At 42.8% G+C, this 14,558-nt stretch overlaps 1 protein-coding gene across 8 annotated transcripts in view; it reads right to left on the reverse strand.

The window, feature by feature from the left end:
* FN1 (fibronectin 1) overlaps positions 1-14,558 on the reverse strand; it is a 71,850-nt gene that overhangs the window by 47,403 nt on the left and 9,889 nt on the right. For all 8 annotated transcript variants that reach the window (XM_083625780.1, XM_083625778.1, XM_083625782.1 and 5 more), the window contains exons 7-12: positions 12,672-12,830; positions 10,905-11,096; positions 10,220-10,399; positions 5,956-6,132; positions 5,300-5,452; positions 1,410-1,538 (exon numbers count right to left, since the gene is read on the reverse strand). In XM_083625780.1, the coding sequence (XP_083481906.1) occupies positions 1,410-1,538; positions 5,300-5,452; positions 5,956-6,132; positions 10,220-10,399; positions 10,905-11,096; positions 12,672-12,830 (990 nt within the window). The remainder of the gene's footprint in view (positions 1-1,409; positions 1,539-5,299; positions 5,453-5,955; positions 6,133-10,219; positions 10,400-10,904; positions 11,097-12,671; positions 12,831-14,558) is intronic.

Consider the following 14,558-nt stretch of genomic DNA (forward strand, 5'->3'; position numbering starts at 1 on the left):
ATTCTATTATGAAAATGTGAAAGCAGCAAATAGTGCTTTTGGGGTACGTAACAAATATACATCCCATTTGTATCTCCACCAATGGCCAAAATTTGCTTTCTTTTAAATTCAGTTCTGCTTCTGCTGATATCATGAAATAGCAAAATTTCAATGTATTTTAGGGGTGTAGAATCATGCCATTTCAATATTTAGATTGTTGTATTCTCTTATTCACTGTCCCTGTAATTCCAAACTATACTATTAGGAGCAGAGTTTTAAGTGGAAAGTAGATTCTGAAATTCCAGAATACTTAAATGAGCCTTAATCATGTTGCTTCACATTTATCTTAGTGCATTGCAAATGGGAGCTTTATTAATAAGTTTTACTAGGTGCTAACTGCAGCAATTCCCCCCCCCCGAAAATGCATGGCAAAGATAGAAACAGCCCATTTTACAGAACTTTCTAACTCATTTTCAAACAAAACTCCCTTTTCCCCCAAGAAGCCATTTGCAAGAGCCTCACATTTGCTAAGCTGCAAAATGTGGTTCAGTAAAACCTGCACAGATCTATTTTAAATGAAGAAGAACTTAACCACTAGGACCTTATAAATGCTTGCCAGGAAAAACATTAAAGCTCCCCAGGGATTGAATAATCAGCTATCAAACATCCAGGCCTAAACATGCAAACAAAATTAGGAATTTTTTTTGGTCAGAAAACAGCCATGTGTTCATTCTTAGAAATAGTCTTAGCTATGACCAGGTTCAAGAGTGCTGTTCACACAACTCAAATCTTCATTAGTCCTAGCAGAGTACAGTCAGCCAAATAAAACAGGCTTAGCCTCAGGTAAGATAATATTTGCTAGAACTGGCTTTGAAGCTCTTTTGGTTCAAGAGACCAGAAAAACTTCATGGTGAACGTTTCAAACTGTGTTCCCATATGAGGAAAGGTTATGCTATTGGGGCTTTCTAGTTTGGAGAAAGGTGAGTAAGAGGGTGGATCGGGTCAAAGAGAAATCAAAGTCATCTCAAAACATTCATGGGAGTAGTTTTAAAAATTATTCCAATTTGCATCTTTGAAAATTAAATGCTATGGCCCCAATTCATGGGCAAGCAGGGAGATTTGTGTATACTACAGGCTTATAAGCAACCTACATTTCAGTGCTGTGAAGAGGTGGTATATACTAGTTTCATTAGCAAAGTTTTAGGTAAGCAATATTTAGGTAAGCAACAGATTTTTGTAATAGTTTTACAGAGAATGCAGCCTTTAAAAGATGGTGTGACCTGACTTTTAACATCAAACATAGCTTCACTCATTTATTATCATACCTGCTATCAAACTGGGGTTTGGCAAAAGCCTAACTGTTCATTAAGTGCCTTCCCCCTCTCTCTGGCTCTCGATATCTCAGGAAGTTCAGCTGAGAATGGACTTACCCACAGGATCACATTTCCATCTTCCCCGACCTTGACCAAAGCATGTACAGTTCAACATGTGTCCTTCCTCATGGCGTTTGTGGAAGGTCTGGTTTACATCATAGGTGACCCCATCGACTATACACTGGTCTGTTTTAAGATACAAGTACAATATTTGTGCTATTGATTACTTTGAACAAATACAGGTTACTGAGCTCTCACCCGATTAATGGTGCTCTATTGTGAAACAAGTTGCACAAGTTTTTCCAAAGCACAGCAAAGTCACCTACAGAGAATTAACCAATTTTCACATAAACACAGAAAACTATAGGTTTACACAATCAGGTTAAAATACCCCCTTGCTCCACAAGCTTGCATTTTTTCTTGGCACTGAGATTCTAATGCGAGAAATAAAATCTAGACAATATGCAATTTCTATAAAGGGCTCATTCTCTAAAACCCCTTAATCAAGTCTCTGACTATCCTGCTATTTCTTCTACAAGGTTATTAAACACCAGGCAGCAAAGTACTACTACTAAATATAACGAGTATTATATTTGGGACCAACATGCTTTCTCTCTTGCTTCAATCCTTAGTCTTTGTTAAAAAACCAAGCAGGCTAAAGAGAAGAAATAGAAACAACTGCAAATCCAGGCTATGGCCTTGCACATACCCATACAGACCTTTGACCTGAATATTAAAGAAAAGCTGGTTTTATGGGTGCAAAATAGCTGTATGCATCACTTATATCCTCATCAGCCTTATAATCTCCTTCATGCATACTGTAATAGAACCCTGTTTCATTCGATCGACTGAAATGCTAACAGCTGACACCCTAATGCAGAGCTGTGAATCTACCCTATTTCATCTTTAGAGGAAAGTGATTCAGGCATTTAAACCCTACCCAGCGATGCTGCACAGCTTCCCTGCCCTCAACATCCAAGTGCTGAGGATGGACATCTACAAAAGGGAAAGACACTCACAATATCACCAGAGGTCAACTCATGTGGAAGTCCATGCAGAGGATTCCCCCTCAGCTCAGTGTGTGGACTGAGGAAGTGGTGCAACAAATGGGCTGCAGCCAGTGGCACAGCCCGTATAGCCCCTTTTCCTCATGGCGCCAGTTGCATGTGAAGGGGCTTCTGTTCACCCAACACTCTTGTTTGTGTGTATGTGTGTTTTAACACTGGTTCTTTCATGCTATAATTACTCTCAGTATCAGTCTTCTAGCCTGGGTGATATATCAATATATCACCCAGGACTGGTATGAGGGGCAGGCCCCAGTAATGGTTTAACTCAGTGAAACCGCCGCCACTCCTGAGTCCCTCCAGGGCCCAGTGTGCTGAGGGAGAAACAGCTGCAGCTGGGCGATAGAAGCAGATATCCTGCTGAGTAAAACCACCATCACAGTCTGCCCCTCATTCCAGCACAAATGGAGAAACAAGCTGCATCGTTGGGCTCCCTCCATCTTTGGGCAAGGGTGTGTGTGTGTGTGTGCGTGTGTGTGTGTGTGTGTGTGTGTGTGTGTGTGAGAGAGAGAGAGAGAGAGATGCCTCTTTCTCCTGAGAGAAGGAGGTTGCTTGCCCGCCAACCCGCCTATGCCGGTGAAGGTGGAAGAAGTCCTGCAATCAGAGCCTGTCAGGCTCTATCACAGGATGGGCTCGCTTAGCTGTGGGGCAGGAGCCTTCCTACCCCCCAGCTGAGTGGACCTGGTTCAGCTGCTTTGGTCCTGACCAGCAAAGCACTGGGGACAATGCATCTTTTTTCAACATCACGGTATATCGGCAAAGCATGATGTTTGGCTGGTGATACACCCCAATGTTGAAAGCGTAATATCGCCCAGCCCTCTTCCCAATTTCTTTACAAAGGTTTGAGGGGGGATACTGAATTTCATAAAAAGACTGAAAAGCCAACACAATTCAGAATCTTAAAATGTATTTTGCTTTCCTTCCAACACCAATCCCTCAGGTGTACAGAATAACAACTGGATCGCCTAGTGGCAATAAAAATCAGCTTTAATTCTGAATCACCACTTCAGTGGAGAGCACAGTAGTGACACAGCAGGGCAAGCACAACTAGAGATCACTCTAAGCCTACCTACACTTTGGGCAACACTAACACAGGGAACTGGGAAGTTACGGAGCTACATAACGTGCCAAAGAAAAATCAGGAACAGACTGTCCCCTATAAATTATATTCCATTTCAGCAGCAGCTGGAAGTCTTCTCTCCACCCTGTTTCTTCTAAACAGTAATCCACTGGTGTGAGGCAAATGCAAGATGATGAAATGTCTTTTATTTTTCTTTCATGCTGTCTAAGCACTTCTCTATCCATAGACTCAGGAACTTTCAGTAGAATTTCCTACCCAGTTTTCCTGTAGATTAGTGATTCCTCCTCATCCAAGGAAGATATCACTGAAGAAGGGAGAGTAGCTCCACACTCGTCCTTCGGCACATCACTACCAACCAAACTAATCTGGGAGTGGTGTCTACATGGTACCAAAAGGGTAGATACAGGAGATCCTATACTAAAGCGCCTGAGATTCTGTTTATGCAAATAGTATGCATGCATTTCATCTGCACATGCTTTATCCCATTTCAAAGGGAATGTCTTATATTTACTCAGCAATTCTTTCCTTTTTTCAAGGTCAGAAGTCTGAATGCTGGCTTTGGGCACCATCCAGCATTGGAGTACAAAGCAGCATTTGAGAAGCCAGAAGATCAGCCTGAGATCTCAAACTGCTTGCAGTGCGTATGGCAAAGCAGCAGAGAAACGAGTGCAGGCCCACTGCCATGCCATATTGTGGAGCTGCTGCAATTTACACCATCCCAGCAGACTGGCAAAGGACCACCAGCATCACCTAAACTTCCACCCCTTCATGGTGGAGCCAGTTTGGCACTGCCTTGTGCTGACCATCGGATTTCCAAGCCCAGCCTCACGCTCTCCTGTGGGCAACCGCAAGGAGACAAAAATGCACAAATGGTAAAGAAGGATTCAAGAAGTTTGTGTGTGAGATTTTTGTCTCGGAGCAAATGTCTATGTGTCTCTAGCGATTTTCAGGAACTGACATTTTCCACCAGAGACTACTACACTCCTCGTAAGATTTCGCTCAGGAGAGCAAAGAGCCTTGCCCATTATTACTCATAGCTGCACCAAATGCCCTGAGTTTTGCAGGGATTCCCTCAATTCCCAATGAAGCCAATGGAATAATGTAATCTAGAAGTTAATAAAGAATTAAGAGAGCTTTACCATATCTGAAGAAAAGCAATGACAAACCTAGACAGCATCCTAAAAAGCAGAAACATCACCTTGCTGACAAAGGTCCGTATAGTTAAAGCTATGGTTTTCCCAGTAGTGATGCAAGGAAGTGAGAGCTGGACCATAAAGAAGGCTGATCGCCAAAGAATTGATGCTTTTGAATTATGGTGCTGGAGGAGACTCTTGAGAGTCCCATGGACTGCAAGAAGATCAAACCTCTCCATTCTGAAGGAAATCAGCCCTGAGTGCTCACTGGAAGGACAGATCCTGAAGCTGAGACTCCAAGACTTTGGCCACCTCATGAGAAGAGAAGACTCCCTGGAAAAGACCCTGATGTTGGGAAAGATGGTGGGCACAAGGAGAAGGGGACGGCAGAGGACAAGATGGTTGGACAGTGTTCTCGAAGCTACCAGCATGAGTTTGACCAAACTGCGGGAGGCAGTGGAAGACAGGAGTGCCTGGCGTGCTCTGGTCCAGGGGGTCACGAAGAGTCGGACATGACTAAACGACTAAACAACAACAACAACAAAATCATATCTGAAGATTACCTACCCCCTTGCACCCACATCATATGACCACTCTAGATTAATCCTTGTCATGCAGACTGCAAATGGCCGTATCAAGTTGAGCATACAAGCAGAAATGGGCAAATACCTCTAAGCTGAGAATAAGCAATGCAGGTCCACTCTCCACGCCCATTTCCCATACAAGTGCACCTCATCATATGGCCCATGTCATGCTGTTTGTCCCACTGGTCTCCAACACGGTACATGACTCCATCATTGGTGGTACAGATTTCCTCATGAGCTGTTCAAGGAATAATAAAGAGTGAGGTTTGTTTGTTGGGGCCTATGTTTGTGTATGCCATACCTCATATTAAGCAAAGTACAGTGGCAATCTTCTTTTTTGAACAAACAATTTTGTTAAAATATTTGAACAAATTTTCATTCTGTCTTACTGATTCCATAAGAGTTTTGATATCAATGTGTTTGCTAAAGTTGTAATGTAAAATTATTTCAGCAACGCATATCAAATGAGATTAATTTACATTGGGAGGGGGGTGCAATTTGGAATTTACAGCTACTGCTGAAGCTTGAATTAAGGACAAGATGCATTCCCACAAGGTTCTAGATTCCAGAATGGAATATTGGCGGAATATGATTGAGGCTAATATTTATAGACAGCTGCTGAGGCTTAATTAGTGATCTTTCAGCATCACATAGACAAAGTTCTTTCACAATCCGCAAAGAATTAGAGCACCAGTCAAACATCTTAGTACTGGACTCTCACTAAATATATGTTCAACATACCTGCCATGGGACAAAATCCAAATTTTTGATCAGCGTCATAGTTTGGGGTGGTTCCACACCACTTCATACTGTCTCTCCGTCCCTCAGAAGTGCAGTCAGTGTAATTCTGGTTGTTGTAGAGGAAGGGGAAGTGGCACAGGGCACCATTGGAGTTACCACCACGTGTCTGAACCAAGACTGCAAGACAGAAATAGCCATTCAAGTGGACATTCAAGAAATAGCCATGCAAGTGGACCTTGCAAAGCCTTATCTTGACTTCTTAGCATGACTGCCATTCACAGAGACCCATCTCCATAACATCACAATATCCAGGAAAGTGGTGTTTTTGATATGTCACTTCAGAGTATGCAATTTGCTGCAATACAGAGTCTTTGCTCTTAAGGAAGCTTGATTTGAATTCCAGCTCAGCAGGGCATTCCTTACAGAGTCCTAATCCTACACAAGATCAAAAAACCTATACAGAGTCACCCTCAACCAAGCACATGCCCCCAATTATTATGTCCATCACTTTATTAGTTATGTGATTAAGTTATGTTCTTTCTGAAGAAAAAAATTAATAAAATATTAAAATAAATTTGCGCGAAGACTTCATGTATCTTCAGCCACAGCCTTTGGTTCCTACACAGGGTTGTTGTGAGGGTGAATGGAATAAACATGCAAAGCATCTAACCAATATGGTCTACACTCTGGTTAAGTTGCAAAAGCAGTCCTCCATCTGTACACAAATGGTTTTCTCCACCCTCTCAAAAAAAGTTCCTGGCAAATGTGAAAACCAAACTCTGCTCTGCTCAAGAATTGTCATCATTTTCATTCCCTGAAGCTTCAGAAATGCAGCTGATCCTCAGGCTTTTTTTAAAACAGGGCCTCATCCATGCTCTGATCTAGAGACTGGGCGGGGAAAGATAAAGACACATCGCTGGAGCACTGGGAAACCAGAGCAGAAGATGTGCACTAAGAGACATCTCTATGCTCTTTTAATTTTTGAATTTTTCAAATTTTACAAAACAATAAAAAAACCCAAAGCAAAGTACATATCCTTTGACTTCCCTCCCACCCCTTTGTGGGCCCTCATGTTATAATTATCCCCCGTGCATCTCCTTTATACTTCCAATTTTTACTAATCCTTAATTATTCCTTATTTCAATTCTTTAGCTACAAGTTTACATCAAACCTGCTAATGCATTTAATTGTTTGCAATAATTTTTCAAATAAACTATATACTTTCCCCATTTATTAAAAGTTAACTCTTCCTGGTTTTTAATTCTTCCCATGGGTTTTGCCATTTCGGCACAGTCTATTAATTTTATCTGCCGTTGCTCCTTGGTCGGGGCTGCATAACATCTCTCTGCTCTTAATCATGTAAATAAAGGAGAGGGAGAGGGAGATAGAGGGCTATTTTAAGTTGGAGGCAATGGGAGGTCTTAACTCACTGACTTTACAGCTTCATCATAGTGCAGAAGTAGCTGCTAGGGCAGGGCCGGGCCAAATTTACTCAAATTCTGGAAAATCAGTGGGATGGTGGGCAGATTGCCTGAGAGCAGAACCACTCTCTAAGCCTTTAAATAAGACCTTAACTTACATCCCTAATTACAACCCAATGGTTTAAAATAGTCAGTAAGACTAGGCAGATGCTTGTGTGGTTCTATTTTAATTATTCTTTCCCCTCTTCCATGTGGACCTTTACAGGGCAACATTATAATCAATGCCACTCCCAGTTGCTAAAGGAAGCTCCTTCTTTAAAAAGATCAAAGTGGGATAAAAGTAGGTGCAGCATGAAAGTAATGCCCCAATTTCTGGCCACAGAGTAGGCAAGCACATGAGAACTTGGTTGTATTGAGTCCGGTATCTTGTTGTTAGCAGCTGTTGTTACTTTTGGAAATGAAAGTAATGAACGAACATTAAGTAAACAAAGGAATGAAACTCAGAAATGATGGGGCAGCAGCGCTTACCTAACCACTGGTTGGTTGTATTGCTGCTGGTTGTATTGCTGCTGTATTGCTGCTGCTTGCTGAGATGGAGGTTGAGGAGGAAGACCCAATTGCACTGGTGGAAGCACTGGACTGGTTTTGCTGGTGCATTTGCACCATGCCAGTCTTGCCTGCTACCTCACTCCTCTCCCTCCCAGTAAGCAGCTGATCACTGGTCCTGTCAGTGTTGTGTGCCACCAGCTATTGCAGTTCTTGTTACTAGAAAGCATCACCTGGACTCAAATGCTTCCAGGGTTTATTATTGCAACTAAAAGAGCTAGGAATATACTCATTTGAAGTAAGAAGGCAGATTCCTAGTGATCCAAAGTAATTATTAGATTATGCACTGGAGAACACATTTTACACAGATCATGACATTTACAAACTTTGATTTCGATTAACAATGCAATCCCATCAGTTCTCCCTTTCATGTGATCTTTTAACCAGTGTGCTTATTTATTTATTTATTTATTTATTTAGGTATTATATTCCTTTCCTGCCTTTCCTCCAGGGAGCTTAAAGTGATGAATATGGGTCTTCTCCCTGCTTCCTGCACCTCATTCTTACAAACCTGAGCTGACAATGTTTCAAGGTCATTCAGAGAGCTTCAGGGTCAAGTGCATATTTGAACTGTGGTGTCACCAGTGCTAGTGCAATACTCTATAAACACTTGTGCACCTTGATAGCCTGTAATGGGGGACTGGAAACTGGAAGCTATAGCAAATTACACCAGCTCAGCTGCATTAAGAATGGAAATAAAAAATGGAAGGAAGACACATTGTGGAGCAGCACCGGCACATTAGCAAACAAGATCAATTAACTGAGAACCCTAAAATCTGGGGAGAAATTCAGATAAGGAGACTCCAGCTGGCATCCTTTATCTGGAGCACTTTTGCACTGGGTGTATTTCTTTCGTATAATGACAAATGAATTGTTTAAAAGCATTAACATCATTTGAACAGGCAGCTTCTGCCTTGGTATTATAAAGCTAGGAGCTCCACTCCCTGCTGCACTATTTCGCTTTACAGGCAGACGCCTGCTTTAATGCAAATTTCCCTCCCCATCTCAGAGGCAAAATGCTTTGGGGTGGGGGGTGGGGGGAAAGGCCACATAAGACTCAGGTTCTGTTTGCTGCTATATATGGCAACCTGGCTGCAGATTCAAGATCTAAGGAGTGACATCAGAGCATTGCACTGATCATACTCATGAGGCATCTTTCCCCTCAAGCCTAATATGGACATAGGTCTTAGTGGAATTTGGAAAAAGAAAAAGAAGCCAGTCAGACAACTACAGAGAAAGGGCCCCGGATCCAGGACGCAGAGCTCTATTCAGACTATCAGCTTCACTTCTACCCAATCTCCTTCCCCCACAAGACTAGAAGGAGCAAACTGCCATCGTAGGGGCTGGGGTATTCTTTGGGAGGGGAGGGTTGTTGCTGTTGGTCTTTTGTATCTTTGTTTTTGAATTTGTTGTGATTTATGTGAAAATTGTTTGGCTTGGTTTTGTATTTGTTAGTGTTTTATTTATTGTTTATAATTACATTTTATGTTGTAGTTATGTAATTTTATGTTGTAAGCTGCCCTGAGCATGGTATGAACTGTGAAAAGATAGCATACAAATATACGTAACTGCACATGCACATATATTCTAACTTCACATACTACTCCTTGTGCATTTCCAGGAACCAGCTGATGAGACACAGGGCAGAAGCACATGAGTGAAATTAGAGAGTAATTTCCAAGCATTCCTTAGCCAATCATTCCTAAGAAGAATTCTCCAACCCAATCTCTGGAAGTGCAGTTTTCCCAAGAAGAAACCAGTTGTGAACCTGAGTGGCGGATTCGTTTATTTAGATTTACATTCTATTCAGACTATGGTCTGAGTGCCAGTGAACTGGTGAGTCATGTTACTGTTAATTCCAGTCTTATAAAATGGAAACATGCAGAATAAATAACCTGCCTGTGGCTATTTGCTAAGGACAAGAGATTTGAACCTAGGTTTCTGAGTAGAAAAATATTTTCTCTACTGCACTGAACTGGCTCTATTATGAGGTCATTATGATTCAAATCCTACTTCTCATCCTGCTCTACCAACACCCACCAGACTTTTATATTCTGTATTTCTTGAAGCTGCGTCTTCCTCCATCCTCACAAGTCACGTCAGGGAAAAAACAGTCAGTTACTGAATTCAGTGGAGCAATGGCAAATTTCAGTTAATGGGTCTGTGCCTCCGTGGGCAGTGCTACCCTCCCAAAACCTTATTTCTCCCAAGTATGTATTCCTTTTAAAGAATTTTACCATTTTGTTCTGTGCAGAAGGAGTATTTCTTGTCCTGATCGAAGTCTGAGGTTGTGCTGCACCAGAGAGTCCCATCAGTTCGGCCTTCAGAAGTGCAGGAGTAGAAAGTCCTCCCATTATAGGTGAATGGCAAGACACAAGGCTCCCCATTGGCATTGCCACCGTAGGTCTGGGTCACAGCTTTAGAAAGAAAGCTTTGCATCATTATCCTATCATCTAATCACAAATACAATGCAATGCAATGTCTTCCTTAACAGTGAGCTTTTTTCTCCTTTTCCCTTTTTCCTACAGCTTGAAGCTATCATATCTTACTCTACAGCACCATCCAACTGTTGTATTCAATGCTCTTGTATTCTCCTCTCTCTCTGAGGAGAGATGTTGAATGGGGAGACTTGCTTCTCTAAACTATGATCACATCGTAGCAATAAGTGTTACATGGTAACATAAATGGTGACTCAGGCATAGTAGTCAAAGGAGATCAAAGAAATAGGCAGGGCACCTCAGTACCTTTACATGATCCAGTTGAGTCCTACTGCGGTCGGTAGCAGTGAAACAGCTAAGGTGTGATCCATTCTCCTAAGGTGCGCCAATCTTTAAAAGACCTACCTCAATCAAACCTAGCCCCTACAATTAGTCTCAAGTATCCCTAAGTGATAATCTTTTATGAATTTGAAATGCCTCCTACCTGTTTCCTGGCAGCTGACTCCATTGCCCAGACAAGTACACAGCATATGCTGGCTCCCCTGTGTCTTCAGCCATTGCATCCCCCAAGAGTAGACCATGCCATTGTCAGTCATGCAGTGCCCATATGGAGTAGGCTGGGACTGAGGTTGGTAGAGCGCCGTTCGCACATCTGTGATGGTAGCAGACGCAGTTCCTTCAGAGGAAAGTGTGATAGCAATTAAACCCTGCAGTTCACATTGCATAAAGCCAGGGCTGTCCCTTGATTAAATCATCTTTGCCAGTTAATTATCTCCTTTGAGTCACTTAATCAGCCAATTAAAGCTTCATTAAATCTGCAAGATTTGAAATGGGGAAATAAAAGTCATTAACTGTTTAGCCTATTTTGTTTTTAGAACACGTTAAAGAAAAAGTAAAGGCTTCTCCCCAGCATGTGGTATTCAGAGGCAGCTTTGCTTCTATTCCTGTGTCCAACTGCCTTGCTGGAACAGACCAAGGGTTCTTATCTTCTACGTATTTTGGGAAACGGTTTGCTCATTTGTTCTGTGTGTTCAAATGCCTCTCCAGATATATTGCCATGAGGGTTCTCACTTTTCATCAATGTTGGGACCCCGGCTGTTGTTCTGAATCAATATGGCGGTCCAAAATGTGACTTTGGCACAATGAGTTCAAAATGTGCCAATTTGGAGACCACTGAAAATATTGTTGCCCAGTTTGGTGGTACAGTTCCAACCTGTGCAAGTCCAGATGCCTCTTGAGACATCATTGCCAAACTTGGCACAAGGGTTTCCAAAGAGAAGGAGGTGGTCTTCATCTATATTTGCCGGCCAGGTACCATTTTTTAATCAAGCTGGTGGACCAAATGAACCCAAATTAATCATTAGTTCTTCCACCCCTAAAAAATTATTCAGGGCAAGGTCACGTGGTCAGAGTCCTGGGTTGGTGTGTGGGTGTATGTGTGTGCACACAGCCCAAACTCTCACAAATTATACTATCAATTTAAAAGTCATCATATGTTTGGGTTTCTTTGAATACCTGGGCCGCTCCAGGAACTCCCTGCTAGTAGTTTATATATAGCGTAACAGAGGACAGCCATGGCACCTGAAAAGCCCATAGGCTTTGTAATCTTCCAGCCCCCATCCCCACTCCTGCTACACACAGCCTGCAATTATTAAGAGAACAAGTGCCACTGCCTCCTACTGCTCCTCCCTTCTATACACAATCCCAGCTTAACCAACTTCTTCCCACAAGTAAAGGTAAAAGGTAAAGGACCCTGGACAGTTAAGTCCAGTCAAAGGTGACTATGAGGTTGCAGCACTCATCTTGCTTTCAGGCCAAGGGAGCTGGCGTTTGTCCACAGACGGCTTTCCAGGTCGTGTGGCCAGCAGGACTAAACCGCCTCTGGTGCAATGGAACACCATGATGAAAGCCAGAGCACACGGAAACGCCATTTACCTTCCCATCCCAGCGGTACCTATTTATCTATTTGCACTGGCGTGCTTTTGAACTGCTAGGTTGGCAGAAACTGGGAGAGAACAATGGAAGCTCACTCCATCATGGTGATTTGAACTGCCGACCTTCCGATCGGCAAGCCCAAGAGGCTCAGTGGTTTAGACCACCCGCGTCCCTCTAAGTCCCACAAACAGAACAAGGACTCTTTTGTGAGAGGCTGAGGAAGGCGTAGGAAGGAGGCAGGAAAAAGAAGCAAATCAGTTACAGCACCAATGTGATGCATTTAGATTTCATGATCATATCCAGGTTGATCACCTACCTATGCCTGTGGTTTGGAGAGATGAATGCCTCTCGCACTTCCATTCCCCTCTGCCATTCCCTGTGCAGATGCACTGAAGTAGATTCCCTCTGTTGTCTTTCTTACTCCAGGTATCTCCAATTCTGTAAGATGTTCTGGTGTCCTGATCATTGCACCTGTCTGTAAAGGAAATGAAAACACACAATGGGGAAATGAAGCCCCTGCCATTTCAGCAGCCCATGTGCTACAGATACCTTGATCCACTTGGACTGGTAAAAACATTTGATTTTTTTTCACACAGTCATTGATCTGTCATACAGACCGATCTAATTAAACACCAACAGTCTATTTTAGTTACCAAGAATCAAGCGGAATTTATTTTTCTACTACTTTGAAAACTTTACATGCTAGTTAACAACAGATTGAGATAAATCACTATTTTGATTTTGCAATTATAGGATTAAAACAGAGAGATGAGTCAGTTGCCCAGGGACAGTTGTGGATTTTATATCAAAGCCTATATGAGCAATTTCAACAGCCTGCTGCAGTTTGGACAATTATGAGAGGATAAATCCTGCCATCCAGATACACAGGCAACACTCCCAGTAATGGCAAACATATGTATGAGACTATTAAAAATATACCTTAGGGCCAAAGAGGGGCATAATCTGCCACTGGTCATGTACACTGGAAAACATACCTCCTGTGCCCTAGGAAGCAAATGCCCAAGGAAGATACAAACTGGCCCATCCATTGGTCAGTGAATAAATATTCTGTTCCAATGCTTGCCTTCCTCCACTCTCCTCCCGCCACATGCTGATAGCTTCAAGTCTTTCTCCTGCACACATTACCACACTCACCGCACCTCTCTGTGCAAGCAGACATCACCATTCATGCAGCTGCTTTCCCTGAAACAAAGTGGCACAAGGAAGTTCCTGCCCGCTGTGCCTGACAGCTGAAACCCACCCTTGAGAAATGCAGGGTCATGGGGTGGGCACCCTCTGGAGATACTGGGGCTGGGTAGAAGAAAACCTCTGAATCACTCCAAATGGTTTCTCAGCTGTTGCACTTTGGCCACAAAAACCAACATGTGGGAAATACTTGAGAAAACCATGAGATCAGATTGACAGAATACCATGGCCTGGCAAGGAAACTGGTCTGTGGTTTTATACACCAAGTTCATGTGTGTGAATGGAATCCTGGGAAAGCACTTTTCAAAACATTCAGAGCTGGGAAACAAGGAAACTTCTGTGGGAACAAAACATGGTGGTTTGTTCTAAGAGGCCTGCTCATTTACAAGGAGATCTCCATCCTTGGGTGGCCAGCAGCTGCATGCTTCATAAAAAGGCCAGAAAAGCTTCAATAAAACTAAGCTTTCTAACAGTACATTCCATCGGAAGTATGTTATAATGAGCTCAGTGGGGCTCACTCCCCAGAACTGGTGCCTGAATTTGGGGGATCCCCCAAAATGACTACAACAGTGTGGCAAAATGAGAAGAGAGGCTGTGTTATTGTGGGTGGTGGAGCAACTCCATAACAACATACAGAAAGGGCTTAAGTCCACAGATATGGTTATCAACATAGACCAGGAATCAAAATGCCAATCCATCCATATAAACAAACCCAATGCCAACTGCAAGCAGCTCTTTCACATGCCGTATAAGAACTGGGTCCATTTTCCAGCCTGCGGGAGACATTCCCTCATCAGCAGACTTTCTGGTGACTACACGGCAGCACTGGGCTGGCCAGAGGCAAAAATGGACAGTGCAATGGATGTAACCCTTAGTTTTGTACAACAAGCTACATGCCAACCACACAAAGTCAGGCATTTCTACAACTCCTCTACAATCGCTCAGCTTCTCAACCTCCATCCAAGAAATCAAGAGCCATTATCACAGTTAAAGCCAG

This window comes from Podarcis filfolensis (assembly GCF_964270895.1).
Source record: "Podarcis filfolensis genome assembly, chromosome: 1".
NCBI classification, from domain to species: Eukaryota; Metazoa; Chordata; class Lepidosauria; order Squamata; family Lacertidae; genus Podarcis; species Podarcis filfolensis.